Here is a 26,728-nt window from a genome sequence, read left to right on the forward strand (position 1 = left end):
GATAATATGAATGACATATAAAAAACTTAATTATAAGAGTATTTGTTTTTACTATCACTCGTCTCTCCTTAAATGTTTTACTTAATTAACACTTGTTTATTGGAAGAGTAAATCTAGAAAAAAATAGTAATAAATAATTTCTTGTATTTGTAAAACAAATGTTTTCGAACTAAAGTAATGCTCGCACGTATATTGACATTGGAAAACGAAAACGACCTAACAGTGACCAGTGACCACATATTCCGATCCCCTTAGTTGCTCTAGTTAAACTTCCCTAAAAACAGCATGCATAGGTGCACGAGAGCCAACAGACTTACACAAGTCTTAGGATCTTGAATTTGATGTTGAGAGTTCTAATAGTTGACTCCAGAGGTGGTATACATTAACAACTTTCTTCTACTGGAATACTTGAACCCTATGCAAAACTACATGCAATATAATGCTCAGTTTCTTTTGAAAATGCAACTCATTCAGAAAAGAATAGTAGAATGTAGACATAGTCTAGCCTCACTTTATTTTATCATCATGTCCTCTTTCCTGGAATAGGAAGAAAGGTAATATCAGCTGTAGTCTAACTAACAGACACGTCTGGTTAAACCTTGAATATATATCTCAGATAACAAGCAACAACCGCAATAGAAAAACCTCAAGAAATGCCTTAGTTTCATTTAGACATGTACCAAGAGACTATGTTCAGGGCAATAACAACTCCAACGAGCTACAAAAGCACCCATAAATCGCCAAATAAAAGCATATCAAAGTTAATGGCAATGTTGATGAAAAAGTGGCATCCCGTTGATTCCAGTGGCTGTTTCACAATCTTGATTTTTCGCTTGCATTTCACATAGAGGTAGTACCTGTATCTGCCAACATTTCTCCATGTTTCTTGAGACGATGATGCCTGACCAGTCCTTATTTTTGGTCACTTAGAAGGGGTTGAGATGCAGAACCTGCAAAAAGAAGCAATTTTCTTAGACTAAGACTCATTCAAAATGTTGAAAATTATAAGCAGAACTTACAATCATCGAGGAATAGAGAACAAGCTAAACAATATACTCCAAAAAGGAAAGAATTAATACGTGGAAAAAACTGTCAAAACAATGACTCCCTCCCCCTTCGGCAAAATACAGAACTATTAATAGACAACCAGATAATAGCAACATCTTATGCAAAGTCGCAAGCAAATAAATGGCTCACGAAATAGCATGTTAGAATATGTCAGAAAATTTCATTTACACTAACTCCACATAGTGAATCAATTTCAAAACAAAAGAAATTTCCAAAGATTTACGTGAACAGTTGACACTTCAAATTATAACAAAGACTGCCAGATGATAGAACCATGTCCCAGCATACTGTCTGTAAGTTTAAAACTCGTAAGAGTTTCTGGAGATTGCAACACTTTGCCTGGAGGCTTTAACATTGTTTCAACTACAAATATTGACATCACAAAAACACGAAGAAAAGGAGTCTAACCCCTGTTGCTGCAGTTCATCCTTCCTCTCCCATATCATAGGAAACTCAGTAGTAATAGCACAAAAGCAAGAAAGTACTGAGCAAGATGCATTCTTTAATAGCCGTGTTATTCATTTTGCAAGGTTAAATCACCTAAAAAGTTCTAAATAACAATTTCCTAAAACAAATGTCTGCAAGTTAAGGATTGAAACATATCTATGAGTGCTTTATAGGTGCTTCAAATTGCAAATATGTACAGAAACTAGAGAGCTAGAAGGGATTTAACCCTGATCATAGGCATTAGCAAAATGATATGCAGATAGGATTAATAACTTGAAATAACTTTTTCATTGTCGTCATATAATAATTACGCAATGATGAAGCAACACGACAATTTCTGAAGTAAGATTCTCAAAACACAGAGCAAGATGTACATCTACTCCAAATATATCTGTAATTACTGCACAAGGAAGGAGACATATAAACCAGTAAGCTTTCACCATGTGCTAATTCTTTTCATGCATTGGTAATACATTAATTCCATCTTTCTTATGGGTTTTTTTTTTTGGGTTTGGGGGGGGGGGGGGGGGAATAGGATACAAGTTGCAGAAGTGTCGAACTCTTAGAATTACTGGGAAATGGACAAAAGATAAACAAAAGAAAAAAACACTTTTGCCAGAGTAAGATCAACCACTCGCATCACTGCAGATTCTGATGCACTTCACCATGCAAGTATATTATGCATTTGTTTTTGAAAAGGAATGATCCAATTCTGGCAGAAACTCAATCTTGATGCATTTTAATTCCATCTGGAAATATATTGAGCATACAACAAAATAATACTTGTATTTTCATTTCCTCATGTGCGTTCACGATAGAGATGGAGGAGGAGCTCAACTCATTTGAAGCTGGAGTCAATTAGGCGTGGTAACTTTCGCAGTGAACAAATAGGTAATTAAGTGTGAGATATAAGGGGATTGGATAAAACATAGACAAAAGGAGATCAAGTAATAATCAATTTTTGATTGGTAAGATACATTCTTCAGCCCATGCAAATGATAATCATATAGGAGTACACCAGTATATAGAACTCAGACTGAACTACTGCTCTGGAGTAAGAACACAAGCATCAAGGTGCTGTTAAAATTTCCATTCTTCACTGGAAATGCTATAGCATATTACTGACACAATACATCGCACATGCACCGGGATCTACAGCACGATTAGGACCTACTAAATTTAATATTAAAGTCTCAAACTCCACTAGCTTCAGGATTTACTCCAGGAGCCTATATGATATGAACATGAATACCAGGGAACAAGAAATTGTTTAATACAGGTTTTTTTTTATCAGTGATATAGGATAAAGCTATAATATCTAGACTAGAATTTTTATCTACAGAAACTCATATAAAAGGATAAAAGATTTTGACTTTGTAGGCTTGTTCAGAAGATAAAAACAGGCAGCTTCTGTCATTAACTAATCCAACTAAAAATTAATAAGGATACACTTGGTACATTTAGGTCATAAAAGTTTGAAAGTGCCAGACATAGCTGCTGCTTAGAACAGATGTAACCCCTTACTTGACAACAATAAACCACTAGCAGATAATAAAGATTGTTACCAAGTTTAGACGGCAACACGATAGCAATATTCATTGTTACTTGTTTCTTGGAATAAAGGTAACATAGCAAGATATATAAATAAAACACTATTGCAAGTTACTTTTCTTGCTGTGAACTGGAATAAAACAAAGAGTGTCTAATTCATTTTGTCCTGCTGCTCCAATCTTAAAATCAGCATGCTAATGAAATAAGGATGATAGACACGGTTGAACAAAGATAAAATGAAAAACAGACACACAAATGGAGACAAATTTTACCTCCGCTATTGTGTTGTCCATAGGGTAGGCGTTTAGAAAACTTCTCGCTCAGTTCAGATACGACCAAACGAGATAAAAGAAGACCAGCACTAAGTGCACCAACAACAAGCATTATAAAAACTGCATCCCATCCTTTTGTTGAAAGAAAACCTGTCAAAAGAGGACCTAGAGCAGCACCCATAGATCCAGTACCATCAATAATGGCAGTAACTGTTGCTAGTGCTCGAGAATCTCCTCTCAAGGAGCTGTGAGTACCCAGATCTGCTGACACTGCAGTTGTTATAAGCGCATAAGGTCCATTGACAAACAACCCAGCTATCATCATGAGCAAAATGTTCATGAGCTTTGATGCACTTCCATATTTGCGATACAAAAGCATAGAAGGAATTGCTGCATACATGAAGCTGGCTGCTGTAGTAGCACGAGCATCAAGCTTGTCGGATAGATGTCCAGCTAGAATTCCACCAACTATACCTCCAACATCAAACAAAGCAGAGAGATTCCCAGCAGATTTCACTGAAACATACTCTCCCCCTATAGCTGTAAAGAGATTATCAAGAACCAGGATTAGGAACATGACCATGATGTCGAAATTTACAAAAAAAAAAAAAAAAAAAAAAAATCTGACAATGAATCTTCAAAGTAGAATGGAAATTGATACTCTTCACAAACAAAAAGATAATTATTCTAGGTAGTCTAAAGTCCATCGGGTAGATTTTTATATCTTCAACACTTCTAAAAGATAAGGGGAACAAGTATAGAAAATGGAGAACTGTTACTTTAAGTTGTTAGCACCCGGGAAACACTTGATGTAAAAGCAAGTATATAACCAACAAGCATTTCTAACAAGCTTCAATCAAGAAGTGAACCTTAACAGCTATTGAAGCCGCGATATCCATCATCATAACATACAGTTTTTCTCTATCTTCTAGACTTTAAATTATGAATTTGAACTAGAACACACTACATTGCCAGCAATCCTTCAAGGAAGTTGTGCAGTTTGCTTAGGTACAGCCTTTCGGATATTCTGATATGCATCTTAACTTAAACTAGTGAATCCTCAAACTAATATCTGCATAATCAGAAGTTCAAACACTCAGATGACACCTTCAAATTATTTAAAACATGTATAAGTCTGGTACTTTGCAGCTTTTCACTTATCTAGAAGCCATTTTGCACTAGAATGTAGTGCCAACATTGTTTGTTAGCTAGGCCAGAACTAATGAGCTTGTGTGGGATATTCTACATATGTTGGTATACTGATGCAACCTGACCCTTGTCCTGTTCAGGTGCTCATCATTTTTGGGATTTCACCAAAAAGGGAAAGGAGAAACTGATTAGTTAAGGAGAAGAGTGTCACTCCTGTATGCAATGTAAATACAGCCAATTGAAAAATATGATCAGTAGCTCTGATTTGCTGTTAGAAGCATAGACTGCACTGCAGTTCCAATATTTAAAGATGCCATGCTCCTTAATCAGATTGAAAGTTAGAAAAGCTACATTCTAGAGATTTACAAAAGATACACGAATCTTTTCTCTTTCAACACTCAAAAGCTCCATTATCAAAATTCCCTCCTTATCAGCAACGAACACTCCAAAATATCTCACAGAAACAAAAATTATTACAAATGAACTTGCAAGTGGAAAAACTAGCAGTCACGAAATCTAACTTCAAACCTAGGTAATACCATTTTAGATAATTGTTGCAATCTGTAGGCTTCTTGGACATCTTTAATGCTTCAGAATGATGCCTATCACACACAAAGAACCAAGTATAGCAAACAATTCATAAATGCAAGCAGCGATACCTGTTCGACTAAGGTAAAACGGCAACCAGTACAAAAATGTGTATGCTACCAACTTTGAGAAGAAAAGACACAGTGCAAATGGAATCACTCCTGGTATTAGACAAGCATCAAGAAGACCAACACTTCTCCTATTTCCTGAACCATGCCGACGGACATTGTCATGTCCATTTTCAACCATATTTTCTTTCACTGTCTGAGCTTCTTCATCATTAGTCGCAGACAAATCCTCTACAGACGAGGGACGATTAGGACAAGGAAATCCAACATCTTCCGGATAAGCAGGCAATAGCAAGTACACGATTATCCCCGCAAAAAATATAAACGCTCCTGGAACAATAAAAGACCAACCCCATCCATGTTCCAAAACACCAGCAGCCATAAGGGATCCACTAATATTCCCAACAGAGGTATGAGCATTCCAAATACCCATAATCAATCCCCTTTTCCTTTTCCCAAACCAATTACCAATAACAGCAACAACAGAAGGCCAGCCAGTAGCCTGAAATAACCCAGCAACCATTTGCATAAGCAAGTAAAACCAAAAAGCATGTATTTTCCAAAAATAACCCATACCAAATAACCCCACAAAAATGCCACTTCCAATCATACCAGTTGTTAAAAACAACCTTAGGTCCAATGAATCCCCTAAATGTCCAGCCACGTACATTCCTATTGAATAACATGCAAGAAATGCAACATCAATTTCCCCTAATTTCGACGTACCATCCTCATCATTAAATGGTTCCCAGCCTTTCTTTTTTGAATGAACCAAATCAATAGGAACCAAAGTTTCATTCTTTATGAAAACTGGACCCATAGGCCATGGATTTGAAACCGTTATGTTGAGAAATGGGTGTGGATGTAAAACACTCTTGACAATACTACTGGGTTTTCTTGAAGCATGGTAAGATGTATAAGCTATGAATGTAATCAACAAAACCACGTATTTGTACGTCTTTAGACTCCAATCTTTACCTCTCATGCTTCTTATTAGCAAAATCCCAGGTGGGTTTCCTTTCATTACATCATTATTCCCTGCCATCTCGTATAAACCCTAGAAATTAATCCAAATTTCACCTTAGCCACGTTGATCAGAGACAACTTCTTTCTTTCTTTCTTTCTTTTTTTGATTAAACATAGATTTTGCAGAAAGATAGGAAATTCACTAAACCGGGTTCAGATAGGGAATCATAATTTCGGGGAATTCACCCATAATTTCCTCCAACTGTGTGTGTGTGAGAAATGGAAGGGTGGCGGGAGAGAGAGAGAGAGAGAGATGACGTGAAGCAAAGGAAAATGCTACGTGTCGGTTTTGAAATTCTGGTCAGGGTAATGGTTCGGCGCCACGCAAAACCGTTGAGGAAAGGCCCGTGAGGATCGTCACGTGCACTTTGTTTTTGTCTTCATTTACTGCATGGCCAATAGCTTAACGTTCAGTCGTGGATCCAGTCCGGAAGAGATTAAAATGGCGGCTGCTTTTGGTTATACATTTCCAAGAATTGATAAAACTGTTTTTGGTTTTCTATTGTAAGTTTTCAATTTAGGTGACACATTTATATATTTTAACAATTAGAAATAATTTAATTTTAAAATTTTTATTTTACTTATTTTATCTTTAATGAGAAGTTTTTATGATCATACAAATGTCATAACTTCACAAAACTTTTACTCCTTAAGTTTTTAAGGCCACAAGTTATAAAAATCTTTATTTTTTAAAAAATAAACTCCGTACCGATTCAAACTACCTCATCTAAATTGAAACGGAGTGAGAAGCACGAACACGTACGCTTTGCTAGGAGTATCTAAAAAGATATTTGTGAAGCTGGTTAAGTTTTACATTTTGGGCACTCTAAATCTTACAACAATTAACATGCTTGGAAATAATGGTCTAGTGACACGATGATTTTTAATGTAAATACATTAATGGGCATACAGTTTAAGAAGGAATGCGTCTTCAATTACTTCAATTCAATTTTGAATAAATTCAATAAAAATATATAAGTTATCCATTAAATTTGTACAGAAAAATACAGACTTTAGGTACCTCCTATGTTTATTTTAAATAAAATTAATATCACCCTAAGATATATAATATCAATTTCATAGTTAGAGTGATATCCACATGAGATATGTTAATGTCACGTTAATGACGCATCAAATATCAATAAATTTTTACATTCTTTTCTTCCGCTACATAAAAAAAAAGTTTTGGTCCTTATTTTCATTGTTAATCCATTCTTTCACCTGTTGCCAAACCAATTTCAACCTCTTAATATTTGTAAAATGGTACGGGTTGGTCACTTATTGGTCATCCTTTTTATGGTAAGCCATTAGTTAAAATATAGTTAAACTTAACCAGTTTTAATCACAAAACCTTTTAATCTTCTTCATTTAAAAGCGATAAAGAGCCGCTTATCATATTCCCATATTTTTCATGAAGTTTTGAGTTCTTTGTATTTCAGGTAAATTTATCTTTCTATCTCAATTTTTCTTAATTTTCTAATTTAATCATTTGACTCAATTGTCATTGAAATAATTTCATTGCATAGTTCAAAACCATGTAGAGCATCATACAAATGACTGATGTTGAGCTTTCTGAATCCATAGTAGTTAGAGAATCATCACTCAATTACTGGAGCTAGAGTTTGTTATATAATTGACGGAGTTAAATTACTCAACTTTTGCAAATTAAAGGACCAAAACAGTTCAAGGGTATTCTTGAGGGATTATTTTAAACCTAAGCCAAAACATAAGAGACTATTTTTCTCATTTTTCCGCCAAAACAATTCCTAGAAAGTAGAAAATAAGTAATTTTCTGAACTTTCACCAAAAGCACGCACGAAACGCAGCGGAGCGACATCTAAAAGTGAGGCTGCTTCAGCTTCAGCTCGACTATGAATCCAATTCTTCAAACCTGAAAAAATAAAGCCGCTAATCATTTCACGCTTTCTGTAAATAATATTGGGAGCTGAAACTTGATTACCTAAGATGAAGAAGCTTCTAGAATTTGGGAGGAAAGCAATGTTCTATATTAGGGTTCTTTCAGGCTATGAAGAGCGTCGAATCCGTTCTTATCGATTGCAGATGCAACAACGACTTCAACAGGTCATTTCTCAATTTCAATTCAATTTCTTATTGCTAAATCTGATTCTCTGTTGAATTACATAGGCAGTTGTGTATTGTTATATTCAGATGTCATATATTTCTATATGAATAATTTCGTACCGGAATGAAATGCATTTAAATAGAGAGGAACCTATACAGAGGAATCGTATAGCTGACTTTAATTAATTCGGATCGAGGCATAGTTTGACTAATGGCTATTTTTCGTTTGAGCGTTGACTGTATCAGCATTTTTTATTTATAACCCTGATGTGCGGGCGAGCTTGCGGGCACCTCGACTAATTCCATAGGATACCTGCCACCTCCCACCAGCAACAAGTACCAGGTACCTTTGATAGGTGGGAAGAAATCAACTAGTTGCCTTGGATTTGAACCTGAGACCTCATGGTTCTCACCCATTTCATTGACCACTAGGCCACCCCTTGGATGCTGTATCAGCATTTTCTTATCAATACAAAAGGTAGTCTTTTGAAAATGTTGAGTTGGATTGGAAAAGACAATTCTTTAACGGAAAAAGGAAAATTAAATGTGGAAGCTTCTGCTATTTGTTGCATTATATCGTTAATTAACCGCGGGACTTAAAAGTAACTATTTTTTTGGTGGCAGAGCATCGTTCTGCCCTGGGTAGTGTTGTGTGCTTTTCTTTTTCACTTGATGCCATAATAAGGATGTGATCTTGCCTGTAATAATAAGCTGTCAACTCGGACTAGCTTTATATGATGTGATAAATTAAATTTAAATCACCAGCCATGGTACCCTTTTCAATGCATTTCCACTTCTTGCTTATATTTGTGCATTGCACATCTGTTTATAGTCGTATGCTAATTGAATGTTTAGCATCTCTAAAGCTATTGGTTCGGAGACGTTGAGGCATAATTTGTTATGGCAAGCTAGCTAGTAAAAAGTTTATACAATCAACTGTTAGGCTAGGTTACAGCTTCACAAGCTTTGTTTTTTGTTAAGCATCTAGGTTCTTTTGATGGGGGGTCTCTTCCAAAACTGAGAACTCAATTTTTTAGAGAGTCGATCTACTGGTTATTGTAACATGTAAAAAATTGAATTATTGGTTTGATTTCAACTTGAGTTGACTTATATTCTGCCTCCCCACCCAAACACAAGCAAAACATGGACACCAAAATTTAAAAGAAGTGCTGTAGATGCCTGTAGCTACAAACTGGTTTGCCCCTTGATGATACCTAGGGCTTATCTTCTCTTCGCCAACACCCTCTAAATCTTCCTGTTAATATAAAAGAACTGTGCGTGTGCCTGTGGCTTGGAATTTAGATAATTCCTTGGATATACAATTACTAAGGAGAGACTGTTAGTTTACAGCTATGTATAGTAGTCTTGTCTCACATTGGAAGAGGAGTAATATCTCCTTGTAGTGTATAGCTATAAATAGGGACCTCTTGTATTGTATTTATCATCCAATATCAATAACATATTTTCTCCCGTGCCTTCTCACATGGTATCAGAACATTAGTGAGAAAAGATCGTTGTGCGTCATTCCAGCGTTAACCGGTAAGAAAGAACTTAGTCATCGTGCAATTTTTCCGGTGACCTAAGGCTTGTCTGAGTGAAAGTCACTTACTGTCGGTGTTGTGCTAAAACCAACACCACCACGGGGTAGATCACCCTCCGACGACTAACCCCTGAAATTTTATCCGTCAGAAAAGCCGCCACACTCCTCCACGCGCCGACAACAACAACTTTTCCGGCGAGGGTTCCGGCCACCTTTCGGCCATTTTTTTCGCGAAGCTTCTTCAGGACAGTGTGCTCTCCTCAAAATTCCGAGCCTACCCATCTAATTCAAATCAAATTCCGACCACTTATATATTTTTCCGGCGTGAAAAGTGACATTTCCGGCCATTTTTTGAAAACATTTCTTCAGGACAGCTTGCTCGCAAAGGAATTCCGAGTTTATCCATCCTGGTTACGACAAATTCCGACAACTTTGGAATTTTCCGGCGTGAACAGTGTTTCCGGCATAGAACAGTGTTCAGTTTCCCTGCTGTAAACAGTGTTTTTCAAGTTATTTCTTCAGTTTTCTCACAGGAGTTACTTATTTCCACTATTTCAAGTTAACCCTACTACTACAAATTGTAGCGACATGGGAACCGATGCTGAATAGTCGGGTGGTTTCTTTAGCAGAGTATATTGAGTTCCTTCAGTATAAAGCATGTAAGCATACATCTTCTGAGATACCTTCTGTTGTTCAAACAGGTAATAACGTGACTTGTTTCTCTCAATCTTCATCCTCTGAGTCTTGGGTCATTGATTCAGGTGCATCAGATCATATTTCTGGTAACAAATCTCTTTTCACTACTATTTCGTATTCTCAATCTCTTCCAAAAGTCACAATGGCCAATGGGTCTCAAACCATGGCAACTGCAATAGGTCAAGCAAGCCCACTTCCTTTCTTACCTTTAGATTCAGTCCTTTATGTTCCCAATAGTCCTTTTAATCTCATAGCTGTTAGTCGCCTAGCCAAATCACTTAAATGCGCTGTTTTATTTCTTGATGATCATGTTTTTATGCAGGAACGCAGTACAAGGCGGATCATTGGTACCGGGCGTTAATCAAACGGACCTTATTACCTTATCCTTGCTAAATCACATGGACTCACATCTTGTCTTCCTTCTACAACTTGTCCTGTTACTGATTCACCAGATTTATTACATAAACGGTTGGGACATCCCAGTTTGTCAAAACTTCAAAAAATGGTATCTGGTTTATCTCACTTGTCAGCTCTAGAGTGTGAGTCATGTCAGCTCGGTAAGCATACCCGCTCCCATTTCCCTCGGCGTCTTGATAATCGAGCAGAGTCACCTTTTACTTTAGTCCATTCAGATGTTTGGGGTCCTAGTCGGGTCAGTTCCACCTTGGGATTCCGCTACTTTGTCAGTTTCATTGATGATTATTCCAGGTGCACTTGGATATTTTTGATAAAAAATCGATCTGAGCTGTTTTCTATTTTCCAGACCTTCCACGCTGAAATTCAAAATCAATTTGGGGTTTCTATTCGCACATTTCGTAGTGATAATGCCCGAGAGTATTTGTCTTCCCCATTTCAGCAGTTTATGAAATCTCATGAGATTATTCATCAAACATCTTGTCCGTACACGATTCAACAAAATGGGGTAGCTGAAAGAAAGAATAGACATCTTATTGAAACTGCCCGTACCCTACTCATACAATCTCATGCTCCGTTGCGTTTTTAGGGGATGCAGTTCTTACATCTTGCTATCTTGTTAATTGTATGCCATCTTCAGCTATCCAGAACCAAGTTCCATTCTCTGTCATGTTTCCTCACTTACCTTTGTTCTCTCTTCCACCCCGTATCTTTGGAAGCACTTGTTTTGTCCATAACCTTACTCCAGGAACAGATAAGTTAGCTCCTCGTGCTCTTAAGTGCGTATTTCTGGGTTTCTCGAGAACACAAAATGGGTATCGATGCTACTCTCCTGACTTCCAACGGTACCTTATGTCCGCTGATGTTACCTTATTTGAAACCCAATCATACTTCACAGGTTCATGTCATCACTTCATCTTTTGGAGATTCAGTCATTCCAGCTCCACCACCTATAGCTCCAGTTCCACCACCTACAACTCCGGTTGTAGCTCCACCACCTATAGCTCCAGTTCCTCCACATAATCCAGTTCAACCTTCTGCAGCTCCACCACTCTTGACTTATCATCGTCGTCCACATCCAGCATCAGGCCCAGGTGATTCACGCCCCGCATCAGATTCTGCACCTACTGCGGACGTGTCTCCTCTTAGTCAACCAATTGCACTCCGCAAAGGTGTATGATCCACACTTAATCCTAATCCCCACTATGTCGGTTTAAGTTATCATCGTCTGTCGTCACCTCATTATGCTTTTATATCTTATTTGTCCACTGTTTCTATCCCTAAGTCTGCAGGTGAGGCACTATCTCATCCAGGATGATGACATGATATGATTGACGAGATGTCTGCTTTACATGCGAGTGGCACTTGGGAGCTTGTTCCTGTTCCAACAGGTAAGTCTACTGTTGGTTGTCGTTGAGTTTATGCAGTCAAAGTCGGCCCGGATGGCCAGGTTGATCCAGAGTTGTGAAAAGCGCTCGCTTCAGCGCTTAAAGCGTGAAGCGAAGCGAAGCGGGAACTTGGTCGCTTCTATGTTGTGAAGCGTAGCAGGTGTTATAAAGCGTTCGCTTCTGCCAAAAAAGCGAGAAGCGTGAGAAGCGACAGAAGCGAGCGCTTCGATATATTAAGGTGCTGCCAACGATTAAAAATTAAAAAAGCTCTCTTTTTTCAAAACATATTGAGCAGCAGAAAAGAACAGACGATTAGGGTTCCCATTTTCTGCACTTTTAAAGTTCAAGTTCATCATGTTCAAGCCCAGGTATGTGATTTCTTCTTCCTCCTCCTCCCCCTTCTTCTTCTTCTTCTTTTTCTTTTTCTTTTTCTTTCACTGTTTCAGTCTCAAAATAGCAGCGAAATGCTGCCAAAATTTTTTCCCCCTCCAGTTCTTCTTTTTCTCATTCTCTTCTTCTTCTTCTTCTTCTTCTTCTTCTTCTTCGTTCTCTTCTTCTTCTTCTTCTTCTTCTTCTTCTTTCACTGTTTCAGTCTTAAATTGCAGCGAAATGCTGCCCAATTTTTTTCGTTGTTGCCATTTTTTTGCTTACAGTTACATAGGTTGTCTATGCAGTATTTATTTTAATATTTTTTTTAAAATTCCGCTTCACTTCAAAAAAGCGAGCGCTTCGCTTCTCGCTTTAAGCGAAAAGGGGCTTGTCGCTTTTCCTCGCTTCACGCTCTTCACAACACTGGGTTGATCGGCTTAAGGCCCGTCTTGTTGCAAAAGGATATACTCAGATTTTTGGGCTTGATTACAGTGATACTTTCTCTCCCGTGGCTAAAGTAGCATTTGTTCGTCTTTTTTTGTCCGTGGCTATGGCGACGTGTGAGTTAGTTTGGGTCAAGCAGTTGCTCAAGGAGTTAAAGTTCGGAGAAATCAACAAGATGAAACTAGTGTGTGATAACCAAGCTGCTCTTCATATTGCGTCAAATCCGGTGTTCCATGAGAGGACTAAACACATTGAGATCGACTGTCACTTTGTCAGAGAAAAAATACTTTCAGGAGATATTGTTACAAAGTTTGTAAAGTCGAATGATCAACTAGCAGATATTTTCACTAAATCTCTTACTGGTTCTCGTATTAGTTACATGTGTAACAAGTTCGGTACATATGATGTGTATGCACCGGCTTGAGGGGGAGTGTTAGTTTACAGATATGTATAGTGTAGTCTTGTCCCACATTGGAAGAGGGGTAATATCTCCTTGTAGTGTATAGCTATAAATAGGGACCTCTTGTATTGTATTTATCATCCAATATCAATAACATATTTTCTCTCGTGCCTCCTCACAGAGACCACGAAGATTAGTGGGTAAATTTTGAAGTAGTGCTTGCCATTCGGTTCTACAATGTTAATCTCTATCTCTATCTCTTCTTTTGTGATGTTTGAACAGGCGGAGGAGAGGAAAGCAGCAATAAGGAAGGTTCCTGAACAAATGATTTTGTCAGAAGTTAGGCGCATGGTGGAAGAGATGCAAGCTTTGAATAAGAAGCTAGAGGAGACTGTGAGTTTACAATTTTTTTGAATTTTGCCCTGTTGTTAACTTGCTTCCGTTGAAAACTTCTGTTTGTGTTCCTGTTTACTTCAGAAGCATGCTATAAACTATTACTTGGTGATCCTGATTATAATTCTTTAAAGAAGTTCTGCTCTCCTGGGTATTGTTGTTTATAATTTGCAAAAGAGGTAGTGTAAGGTCAATCTTGAAGAGGATGTTGGATCTATTCCACAAACAATATAAGTCATCCTAAATGAGCAATGGCCTAACATCTTGCATCCGTGTTTATTGTACAACAACAACAACAACCCAGTAAAATCTCACTAGTAGGGTTTGCGGAGGCTAGGGTGTACGCAGACATTACCCCTACCCTGTAGGGGTAGAGAGACTGTTTCCGGGAGACCCTTGGCTCAGAGATCCGTGTGAAATAGAAAGGTTCTACTTTCAGAGCACAAAGTGGGTTCCAAAACATTGTTTTTCTAAGACCACAAGACTCCATATTTTGAGGCTGAATTTATACTTCCAGCTCTAGGAGAACAGAGAAGAAGTTGGAATGCAATGCAAAAAAGCCACCTGGCTGATGAACCAATCAGTTTTGAGTTTTGACTTAGCTTAAGCTTAATTTGGCTCAATTTTTGTCAGGTGTGACGTGTGAACCTAGATTAACGTGTGGCTTTTGGCCACATTTAAAGTTCTTACTTAGCGGTGAATACTCTTGAGTCTAGCTGAGTCTGAGAATCAATCATTCCTCTTCTGCACATCATATAACCTGACTTATCCTCCCTCCCCGCCCCCTCCCTCCCGCCTCCCCAGATGGAAAATTGTAGATAACCTGGATATTGAACTTACATCTTGCAAACCTTTGATTTTAAATGAAAACCTGATTTGTTTGTCCCAATTTTTGTTCGTTAATGGCTGAAAATCTTGATTTAGAAGGAAACATCGTTGATTGAATTTTAGGCTGTATTCACATTGAATATATTGAATTTGAGAAATTGCTGGTATTTGACACTCGTGCAAACCAAGATCTTGAACCAAGTGGATCGATGTCCTTGATTGGTGCTGCTTTTACTCGATTGTACTGCTAAAACTGTCAAGCCCTTCCTCACAGAATACTTGTACTATTCAGCTGTCTCTGGTGCAGTCTGAGATCCTAGCGGTTGGACTTTCCCGCATGCTGCTTCATCAATGTCACCTTGATCTTCAACTTGCTATTCCAGTGCCTCTACAGTTTTGAGTCTGACCTTTAATATAATGACTTACATGAGTGTCACATAAATTGGTCAGAGGGAGTAGTACCCAACAGTGTTCTCGTGTTCTTATTCTGTGTGTTCTCCATATATCTTTTGTAGATGCTTGCTTTACATCATTTTACCATCTGCTTCATTCACTTGTTGTATTATGACAGCAAGGTATTAGGAACTTAATACAGAGTAGGGTTGGTTTCAAAGTCTCCTGCTATTGTTACTGATGTCATGTTCCCCTCCTGGTGTTATGTCTGATCTTCTGACCTGGACTCATTGCTTGAAAAAATGGGTGAATGTTTTCAGGAGGCTGCTATTGATGACTATTTCAAGCCAATAAACAAGGAAGCAGAAGCAATAGTGAAAATGCAGCTTGAAGGAGAGGAGAAGAGAACGAAGGAGATGATGAATATCTTGCACAAACAAGCTTTTCTTGAGAAACATCAGGCGGAGAAACTAATAAGCGCAGAAAATGTGGTCACGGAAAAACATGGCCAAGATAAAGCATCTACATAGATCCCACCAAAAGTAACACTCTTTTGTAGAGTATAAAATTGTTCCTGAAATTGAACAGTACGAATTCATGTTGTTTTGCCTCTTAGATGTGGCATGGTTTTGGCAATCCAAAAAGGGAGGAGGATCTCGCCCCTTCCAAAGCTTCTGATAAATTTGGAACGAGTAGAGAAGCAGGAATTAGTTTGCTTATTTCAATTACACATGCCAACGATGATTTCTGTTGTAATTTATACATTGTCTCAATGTGATTTTCTCGTTCCCAGGTTCGAGTGTTAATGGTTTCAGTAAAAAGCCATTTCACATTCAGCTTCAGCTTTGTATCTGATGAGTTTGTTACAGAAAACTGAAGGAAAATTTTGAAATATGTCTGATTATAATACAGTTTTTTAAGGATCTTTCGTGGTATTAAAGTCTACAATTCATGAGGAAACAACTCAATCTCATACATGCAAAGATGATTTACTGCTTATTTACTGGAAACATGACATTACATTAAATTATTCTTTCTTAAGATATTACATACATTTCATGTTCGATGCTTCAGAGGCATCTCATTACCTTTGTTGATCCTTTGAGTATCGATCGCACGCCTTATTATCAAGGAAAAGCTAGAGTTCAAACAAGAAAAAAGTTTGTTCACATCACTAGTCTCGAGTATATATAACATAAATAGTGATTGGTGATAGCCATTTTGTTGATGACCTAATTGAAATGAGAACCAAGGTTAGGAGGAGATCTGACGGTCAAAAATGTGGATGTGAAGACCAATAACTAAGTCACAGGTTGCACCAAATCAAGCTCCTACAAGGTCAAAAGACCTACTGCAGATAAAATAAAGTAACATCACTCATCACAAAGCATATAAGAATATAAATATATTTGTTTGATAAAAAGGTTCAAACAAACTCTCTTTGTTTCTTCTATTTTATTTTATTTATTGTTTTCTTGCCATTACTTTTCTATTCCTTTTAATTTCTTATACCATGTTTTTTAAACCATAAATAATAAACTTAAAAATATCATTATCTTGATCCTTACTTTAAGAGAAATTACTAGCAAGAGAATGCAAAAAATAAAAGGGTAATTTTCTTTTTTTAGTTATCTTTCTTTTTGGAAGAGTTTGCAGGGTGAGGGTTGGAAAAAAATCACATGTTAGTAGTAGTTATCAGGAATAACTTATAGTCAACAAGGACATAAGCAATAATATTCTTCAACCTCATAAAGTCCATTTAAAGATTAAAAAAGAAAATAAGTTGTATTTTCAATAAATAAAGAGGGAATTGAACTTTTCACAAGGATTTAATACCAAAGAAAGCCAAAACATATTATTAACTTCATTTACAAATTACAAAACAAGAAGAGGTCACACAGAAACACAACACCCTCATTTCCGTTCACATTTCACCTTCCTTTCCCTAAATGTTTATAAAATTCCTTCAAATTCCAGTAGTCTTTTCTTTTCTTCATTGGATTGTACAAATTCTCAGCTGAAAAAAAAACCCCATCTTTAATCCCTTTATTACTTGTTCATAACTTTTGCTATTTTCACTGGTTTTTTGTGGGACTTTTTATATACAGACTTTTCTTGGTCTTGTTGGGTTTGCTGGTTTTTCCTGCACAACTTTCTTTGGGTCCATTGCAGAGAAGCTTTGATACCCAGTAACATATATACAAAATATAAGAGGCTGAAAAGTATAATTGAACAGATATTTATATTATATAAATATTTTTCATTTTCTAAAGAAAACAAAAGCAGAAATACTTTGAAATTTCATTTTTCTTGAATTAAGAAATTGCACAGATGGGAAAGCAAGGACCTTGCTATCACTGTGGTGTTACAAGTGAGTTCTTGTTTCTTCAATGTATTTTATTTCTCTCATGAGTTTATTAATCTAAAAAAAAAAAGTCTCTTCAGCTCAGAGAATTGTTCCCTTTTTCCCACTCGCTAAATACTATTATTTGATGGTTACTTCATAAGTCAAGAGATCACTGACCAATAAAAAATGATGAGTAATATGTGCTGTTATTCATTTTATTACTTGTTATCTGTTTGCTTTGCTTGTACATTCACTTAAATCTCTAGATTTGTATACTGTGTTTAAGATGAATCTCGTTTCTGAATGGGTTTCTTTTTGTTCCCAGCCAATTTATCAACTCTTTTGTGGAAAATATGTTTGCTCAAATCTTGCAAATAGTCTAACAGCAACAACAAACCCCGTAAAATCCCAGAAGTGGGGTCTTGTGACTTGGGAGGATAGTGTGTACGCACACCTTAGCCACCCCTATCGTGGGAGATAGAAAGAAAGAGCCTCTGCTCGAGAGGATGAACAAATAGTCTAACAACAAGTAGGCAATTTTGGAGGTCAATTTGAATACTTTTTTAACCAATGCAATTGGGGGATGTTTCCAAACTTTCTTCCTGTACTTCTTTTCCTTTTTCCCTTTCTAGATTTAAAAATGTACTTCCCTAGCCGTTCCTTTCCGTGCCAACTGATTTCTTGCTCGTTGGTGTTATAGTTTCCTGATTCATGAACATAGCATAAAAATGCCTACCAATGATGACTGGTCTTTTACAAAGTTCATGTTCCTGGTCTTTATAATTGAAGAGTGATATATGTGGCTTGATTGCTCCTCATTCATATTCTCATTTAAACTCTGAATTCACAATGCTGGTGCTGTAACACATTCTTATTTAGTGTTCTCTGATCAGTGGCTTGTAGTGTTCTCTTGTGTTTTCTTTACCTCATGAAACGAGCTCATTGGTTTCAAATTGATATGGTAAATCGGTGTTATCTTGCTTGGGTTGTCTTTAACATTGAAAACGTGGCCTCGTGTTGACAAATCTTTGCATTGACAAACTTCAGATATTTTCTGAACAACCAAAATCAATCAATCAACAGGATAACTAGTTGTAATTGGCAATATGAGTATTCTATATCCATTTGTTCTACTCAGACACAGCACATCACAAATGTAGTAAATTTGTATGCTTCATTTAATGATATCTTCTTGAAATCCTATCTCGTCTTTTGCTGCATAACCTACTGCGTTTGGAACTGTCACAGTTGAGCTTATCTAGAAAAGACTTGTTAAGTTTGGCTTTCCTCTCCTGTGTTGGTGCTACTTAAAGTAGTCGTTGACATTGGGAAAAGCTTTTTTTAGCCTGTACTCAACCTATGTAACATATGCTCCGCAAGCTGAGGTGAGAAACTGATTGGGTTGCCTATAGCTGTGTCTTCGGCTTGGGATTTACCGGAAGTTCTTACTGATATCACATTTTTCTGTTAGTAAATATGATGTCTCGAAGAAAATATTTTTAAAAGTCCATGCAATGCCGTGCCTTTTGATGTGCAAATTCAATCCAGTTCTTTCCTCCTTATTATGGTGTTCTAGTCTTGGCTTAGTTGTTTGTCTTGTTGTACCGTGAAGAATTTCTTTAGTTCACTTCTGATGCAACAATTATCAGTTATGTTCTTTATCCTTTTGTTGTTCTTTCTTTCTAAAAGTCCACGGAAGTAGCTGCTAGTATTAATTTTACCTTGAACCACTTGAAAAAGAAAGCTTGTATATCATTCCATTAATTTGCACTCTAAGTGACTCGCGGCACATTGCAGTACCCAACTATACCTCCTGTACTGCTCTCTGCTTTTCTGAGAAGGACATTCAATTCTCAGATACCATTCAGTCTTCCGTCATTATCTACTTGGGAAACACTTTTAACATCAACATATCGCTGTAGGTACCCCACTTTGGCGTAATGGGCCTCCAGAGAAGCCAATATTGTGCAATGCATGTGGATCTCGGTGGAGAACAAAAGGAACCTTGGCAAATTATACTCCTCTGCATGCAAGGGCAGAGCCTGATGATCTTGAGGATTATAGGGTGTCTAGAGTCAAACACATGTCTTTGAAAAACAAAGAGCCAAAGTTGCTGAAACGAAGGCAAAATCATGATAATACTGAAGTTAGAACTCCTCCTGATTATAATCAGGGTTTCCTTAAGGGTTTAGATGAAGATACAAGCAATAGGTCAAGTTCTGGTTCTGCCATCTCAAACACGGAGAGCTGTGCACAATTTGATAGTACTGAAGCAAGTGATTTGACAGGTAGTTCATTTATTAATGCCGACACTGTTTCCAGAAAAGCCAATAAACTATAAAAGCTTGATTTTGGATTGAATTTGATTCTTTAAGATGTAGATATGTGCCTGTATACCTTTTCTTGTTAGCTGTTATGAAAAAATCTATAGGCAGTCATTTTTGGTGATGCTCATAGTTTCTGTTCTACATCTTTTAGTTGGATTGCCAGTATTACCCTCAGGGTAAATATACCTTCTTTTGTGGTATGGCTGCATTTTCTGAAATTGAAACTTTAGTGGTAAAATCTAAGACCTTTCTATTTTCGTTACATTTTAAAAAAAATTCAGTCATTTATCTTCTCCTTTCAGTCAAATCACAGAAGTTACTTCGAATATTGTCATGTTCCCTACTGCATGTCCAATATACATTCTCTAGCCTTCTCCTTTGTGTTCTTTAAGGTCTGCGTACACACTACCCACCCCCGACCCCACTTGTGGGATTACATTGGGTTTATTGAATTCTTTTCTGTTCTTTGTTTATTCTTTGTACTTTTCTTGTGCATTCTAACCTTCACTATGTACTTGAAGCACAAAGCTCAGTGAATTCTTGCATAATTGGGTGATTTCAATGGCTGCTTAAAATACGTTCCCCTTAATTGTGCGATCAGGCCATGCCCAATCCAACATATGGGACACAACGGTGCCTTCAAGGAAGAGAACCTGCATTAGTCGTCCAAAGCAGTCTTCAGTTGAAAAACTTACTAAAGACCTGTATACCATCCTACACGAACAACAATCGTCATGCTTCTCTGGATCTTCTGAAGAGGATTTGCTTTTTGCTAGTGACAAGCCTATGGTCTCTGTTGAGATAGGACATGGAAGTGTGCTTATTCGACATCCGAACTCCATAGGTAGAGATGAAGAATCAGAAGTCAGCTCTCTATCGGTTGATAACAAGCGACATTATGTAAATGAGGCTTATTCACGATTTTCTACCCCACCTGTAAATATTAACAAGGGTGTCTATTTACCAAATCTGGGTACTGAGAGAATCAAGAAGCCTACTAGTCAGGGAATGGAACAAGACAAGATTAAAAGGTGATTTCTTCATTAATCTTGATAGCATAAAAATGTCTTGATAAATAAAGGTGGTGCTGCATGTGTTAGACCGGAAGAAAATGGATATGAGGTGTTAAATGCATGAATATCCTGCTAATGTTAGATGTGATTTGTCTGCACAAAAAGAATCAATATGCATCAGGAAGATAACATAAATCGAACCAACAGACTGCACTTTGATGGTATCATCTTCTTCATCTGTTTAAAGACGGGGTAAGAAGTTGAAACTACTTGACAATAACAAGGCAGTTTCTTTTTCTTTTTCTTTTTTTATCCGTAAAAGAATTGGAGGAGGTAAGATTCTTTTGGGGGGTTATGGTTTAATGGAATTCCACTTTTCCCTGGATAAACTTATTTACTTCACTGCAAATGCTAATTGTGCAGTAAGCTTGTGGTGGCATTACATACAATAATTCCATAATTCCAACAGCTTTAAACCCTGTTCTTTACCTTGATTTATGCTTTCCGTCCTCTGATTTTATTTTGAAATGCAGGGATAAGGATCAGCTTGAGAAATTGCAGATTCTTGGACAACATAATTCACCACTGTGCCATATAGACCTGAAGGTCTGTTGCTAGCTCTTGATTTCATTACGAATAAATTTTTGTTTCATCTAATATAACAGTAGAATACTTCCTACAAGGCCCACTAACTCCTAATGAATTTAATCACTTTTAAAGTTTATTTTGGCTATGTTGTCAATTGTTAATTCTTACAGTGTGGATCTAGGCAATACTCCGCTGCAATACTTCAAAACTGATATGATTATGATAAATATGATTCAGGATGTACTTAATTATGAAGAGTTCGTGAGGCATTTCTCAAGTGATGAACAGCAGCAACTACTAAAATACTTGGCTCCTGTTGATTCTTTTGCGCCTCCAGATAGGTTCATACAATCTACTTCATATTTGTATTCCTTTTAAGTTGTCAGAAGTCTTAATAACATATAGCATCACTGAACTATTGAGAATAAAATCCTAGAATCAAGTTTTTCTTCTTCTGTGATATTGCTGATTTTGTTTCTATGGTTTCTCTATCTGCAGTCTTCAAAGCATGTTTGAGAGCTCTCATTTTGAGGAGAATTTGTCTTCCTTCCAGAAACTTCTTGCAGAAGGTGTTTTTGATAACTCGTTAGGGGTGAAAATAGAAGACTCTAGGACCTTGAAGAGGTTAATATTGTGCTATTTTACAAAGTCAAAGTGGGTGGAAAAGTATAACCTTATCAAGGTTAGGTCTTTTGATGTTTTATGAACATTCTACTTTATCTAAACAAATAGTGTAATTTTATTGAAGCTAATCTTGTTTGTGTTAGGACACAAAATGTAAAAGTAGTACCAATGGTTCTGAAGTTGCAGGAGGGCCCAACGCTATAGGCACAGGTCATTCAGTGAATGTTAAGAGGCCATTGGAGGGGCATCATGCAAAGTATGCAGGTTGGTTGCCTCTCTTTTTCATTTTTTTTTTCTTTCAAAAATGTCATGGCATTCAACAATTCCTCTTAATTGGTGGACTTAATTGTTCTCTTCGAGGCAAATATTTACCTGACAATTGTGAGAGGAGATCAAATTTTACCCGTGTGACAGCTCAAAGCAGAGAAAGCGCAAAGAAGTTAGATGTGAGGACTTAAATACGTTTTGAGCAATTCACAAGAATGGTTCTGGCATTTTCAATTATTTCTGTTCTCGTGATCTGCCAGGAGCAGATAGAGGAATAGGGTTCCATGGGGTAGTAAGTGGGCACTGGGCATCATAGACAATGAGAAGAAGTGGTAGAATATCTTGAACGTGGAAAGTATCTGTGTCTATTAGTGTCCTGGTTTTCAGTGCCTGGGCTAACTAAATCCTCTAACTAGTTATTTACACATTGCATTTTGTCACATAGCTTGCAAGACAAGGTCAGTTCCATGGCCTAGTATCTTGAGGTGGCTTGATTCATGCTGGATAACTGTTAGGAGACATTCACCTATTGAAATGGAAGATGGAAATAGGGGAGGGGTTAAAAGAAAAAGTCCATCTCGACATCTCTCTCTCTCTCAAACTATATCTATGGACCCTCCATCCTATTATATATCCTGTAATATACAGGCAAGTAGTTGTGAAATTCATGATTGACAAGACTAGGTAAGCATTTCAACTTTTTCCATAAAAAATCAATGTCCTCTCACTTCTGGCTATGTTACCTGCCACCAAAAGGGAAAAAGAAAAAAGAATGTGGGGATATGTTTCATTGGTCCATCAAATTTGTCTAGCTTTCCTCTTTATCTAGATTCTAGTGTCTTTGCCACATAATTTCTCCAGCTTAAGTAATGCTAAAACTTCGTTTGTGTGCCGGGGGGGGCATACTAGATTTTTTTCCTCCGAGGAAAAATCCCCTAGTTCTATTTTCCATGTGTAGTATGTTCTTCGACTTTATCACTAATTCAGATGGAAATAATTTTCAAGCCATTTCGCTTCAGGTCCAAAGAAAGCAACGAAGAGCCCCAATAGGGTGGTTATGAAAAGCAGCTATGAGCAGAAGGAACTAATAGACAACGATAGCTCTTGCTTCAGTCCAAAAAGCCTATTTGCCTTGCCTTGTAATAGTTCTCCTATGCTGGATTCTCTCCATTTTGCAAATGGAAGTTCTGACCAGGAATTGCTGCTGGATGTGCCGTCCAACAGTTCCTTCCCCCAGGCAGAACTCTTGGTACCAACATCAAGTTTTGCTGCACAAGCAAGCACTAGTAGCAGCTCTGTATACCCATATGTTGTACGTCCCTAGCAATACTATCACATTTTCTTCATAAGGCATCTCGAAACTATTCCAGCCAAATCAGATGATTGTGTCTGCATGTTCTACATCAATCATATGGTAATTTGCTGAGAGAGTTGGGACCTATATATTAAACAAAAGTTTGGATTTAGTCAATGGATGTGGTTGTTCACCCTTTTTGCTCCTTTTTGTAAAGAATGACAAACATTAATGTATAATATATAGCTGAAAATACAGTGAAGGTGACAATGTCCAGACTCCAGAGTCTGTATGCAGTAAAAATTTTAAACTTAAATTGGGGACATCCCTTCTGTCTGTTGGTTTTATTTATGAAGAAGTTACTCCAAAAAGACAAATGAGATGTCAAAGTGGAGGGAACTGAGTTCTTGCTCCTTCCAAGTATGCGTGTGGCCTTACAAATAAAGTCTCATCTTGCACACAAGACGGTTGGTTACTTCCATTCAAAATAGTTTCAGTACATAATTTACATCAGCTGAAACTAAAGCAGAAGCTCAGAATATCCTAGTATATTGGTTCCTAACTAGCTAGTGAAGTCAATCCCTTTAAAACTCCATTTACAACCTGCAATGACTTTGTCAATTCTTCACACAGTATACCAAAATCTCCCTAAATCTATAGGTTTCCTGACATGAAATCAATCAATAACTCACTCCGGGGGGGCACCATCTAGGCCGAGGAATACACATACCACGCCTCTTAGCAGTCTCCCAGAAGTCTGCATTCTGCCATTCACTGTTCATCATCTCCCCAACAACCACCATGAATGTAGATTCTATTATGTCTTTGAACTGCCCCTTCTTCGCTGCCTTCTTCCCAAATCCCCCCTCCACTCCTCCATTCTTCTCTCCTCCCCTCATCCATAACGGCAATTTGCACCTTCCCCTAATGCTTCCATCGACACCAGCAGTACAGCTTTCCATTCTCCCATTTGCATGATTGAACTTCTCATTCTCACCATGTTCATGTACTACTCCTCCATCTCCGGACTCTTTTACTGCAGAATCCACATGTCTCTTCATTCTAGTATCCGTAACTACTTCATTTTGCACAATTTGTTCACGTCTTAAATCTGTGATCTCAGTATCTGCATCAACCACCTTTTGTGTAATTGAACTCTTCATACCCAAATTCTTCTCACAAACCCTAATTCTCTTCCTCAACGGTTCATCAAAATCACCCTCCCAATACTCAACTTCGTCAACTCTAATCAACCCGTGACCGTAATCCACTGCGGTATCTTCACCGGCGGGAACAGTAGCCGGTAAATCTACTGCTGCAGCCATGGTAGGTCTCTGATCATCAGAGCCGGAGATATAGGTCTGAGAATTATGGTGCTCTGGAGGAGTTTGGAATTCTTCATCTTCACTAGGGGTATTTTGGTCAATTGTGTCGCTATCTTGAAGTGATAACATGATAATTCCGGTTTGTTTTGACGGAACCGGCGACGACGACGGCGAGCCGGAGGATCGGGGAAAGTTCTCGAATTACACAGCAAACGAGCAGTTACAAAGCTCCTGTTCATCGGCGGCAGTGGTACAGTTCCTGATAATTCCGGCGTAAGGGTCTTCCATTTTGGCTATTTGTTTCGTTGGAGGGGAAGAGAGAGAAATGGAGTGTGTTAATTTGGGAGTATTTAAATTTTATTTTTATAGGGGTTTATTTAAGTAGGAGTATTAAATTATTCCCGCTTTTTCTTCCGACTCCCGCCTATAACATTAACGGTCACTGGCAGCTGTCTGGATTATTAAAACGACGTGGTATAACTCCAAATTCTCCCTTACAAGGATATTAAGCTAGCGTTTGACCATATATTCCCAAATTTATTTTGAAAAATTTGATTTGGGTGAAGTTTGGTTTGAAGATAAAAATATGTTTGGACATCTGTTTTGGGTGAAGTTTGGTTTGGAAAAGCATGAAACATGACTTATACCCACAAGTTCTAAAAACTGTCATAAATACCAAACAGTACCATTATCAATAACATTCATTATATTATCGCAAATCATAGTCCTGAACATAAATAAATTTGATACAAAATTATTATTTTTATAATGAACTACATGATACACTATCAGATGACCGAGAAGACGAAACAACATCGTTACAAAATAATAAATGGTGGACTCTTTTATAAAATACTAAAGTTTGGGGTAATTTTTAAAAATATAATAGTGATATTTTGCCCCCAAACCAACTATTGAGCTGGTTTTGGAATTTGGGATTTGGTCAAAATGTAGGTAAAATCTATGGCCAAACATGTGTTTGTCAAATAAAACCCAAGTTTATTTTGGCAAAATCTATGGCCAAACGGGTCCTAAAGTTCATGCGTTTCCTACATGACTCACTGGGGAAAAAGTGTTATATTCTAGGGAAAATGGCCAAATATACCCATCTACTTTCATATATTGTCTATATTTAACTTTCGTTATACTTTCGGGCCAAATTTATTCTTACTGTTATACTATCAGGCCAAATTTACCCCTATAATCAGCAAACTTTTAAAAATACCCCTTGATCTATTAAGTAATCCAAAATCTCCCAAATTCCTTTTATTTAAATCACTTGTTGTTCGTATTGGTCCACTATTTTTGAAATAATTGGCATATAAATTAGAGAAAAAAATATTAAATAATACAACCGAATAAAAGAAGTATAGTAAATTAAAATCTAAATTAGGTAACTTTTCTAAGTTCTAAAATAATTTACATCCCAATTTTAATGAATTCGTTGCACCAAATATATGGAGACTTTGCAAGTATTAGTGATTGAAGTTGAAATTTCTCGGAGACTTTATACGTCTAATTCAACTTTGCTTTAATTAAAAGCCTACACATTGTGCACTCTTAAGTTAGTCGATCGAACTCTATACTAACCATGCAATGACAAAATATATTTGAATATACATGTACATACATGATGATCAGTTGCATATAATACACAATAAATAGACCCACTAAATTCTACGGTGTGTATATGATTGAAAAATAAATAAATTTCTAAACTAATTTTATTTATTACAAGAAGAGAAATGGGTGCATTGGTAATTAAAAAAATTATGAATAATTTGTATAGTCTAGTAACTTTAACATTCACATCAATAGTAACTTTTA

At 37.1% G+C, this 26,728-nt stretch overlaps 3 protein-coding genes across 3 annotated transcripts; 2 read left to right on the plus strand and 1 right to left on the minus strand.

Annotated features, from left to right (window-relative positions):
- Positions 1-481: 481 nt before the first annotated feature.
- LOC104117540 (putative glycerol-3-phosphate transporter 4) lies at positions 482-6,434 on the minus strand. The gene is made up of 3 exons (XM_009628604.4): positions 5,147-6,434; positions 3,339-3,878; positions 482-950 (listed from the first exon to the last, which is right to left on the minus strand). Exons 1-3 carry the CDS (start codon positions 6,186-6,188, stop codon positions 913-915), a joined length of 1,620 nt encoding a protein of 539 aa, XP_009626899.1. The 5' UTR covers positions 6,189-6,434; the 3' UTR covers positions 482-912.
- Positions 6,435-7,957: 1,523 nt separating this feature from the next.
- LOC104117539 (uncharacterized) lies at positions 7,958-16,041 on the plus strand. The gene is made up of 3 exons (XM_009628603.4): positions 7,958-8,251; positions 13,785-13,895; positions 15,437-16,041. Exons 1-3 carry the CDS (start codon positions 8,135-8,137, stop codon positions 15,644-15,646), a joined length of 438 nt encoding a protein of 145 aa, XP_009626898.1. The 5' UTR covers positions 7,958-8,134; the 3' UTR covers positions 15,647-16,041.
- Positions 16,042-16,976: 935 nt separating this feature from the next.
- Positions 16,977-23,901, plus strand: LOC104117538 (GATA transcription factor 26). Its single transcript, XM_009628602.4, has 8 exons — positions 16,977-17,487; positions 19,386-19,751; positions 20,392-20,821; positions 21,337-21,409; positions 21,629-21,732; positions 21,890-22,073; positions 22,159-22,279; positions 23,302-23,901. The coding sequence occupies exons 1-8, from the start codon at positions 17,448-17,450 to the stop codon at positions 23,604-23,606; spliced, it is 1,623 nt and encodes a 540-aa protein (XP_009626897.1). The 5' UTR covers positions 16,977-17,447; the 3' UTR covers positions 23,607-23,901.
- Positions 23,902-26,728: the final 2,827 nt, after the last annotated feature.

This window comes from Nicotiana tomentosiformis, chromosome 6, assembly GCF_000390325.3.
Source record: "Nicotiana tomentosiformis chromosome 6, ASM39032v3, whole genome shotgun sequence".
NCBI lineage: Eukaryota > Viridiplantae > Streptophyta > Magnoliopsida > Solanales > Solanaceae > Nicotiana > Nicotiana tomentosiformis.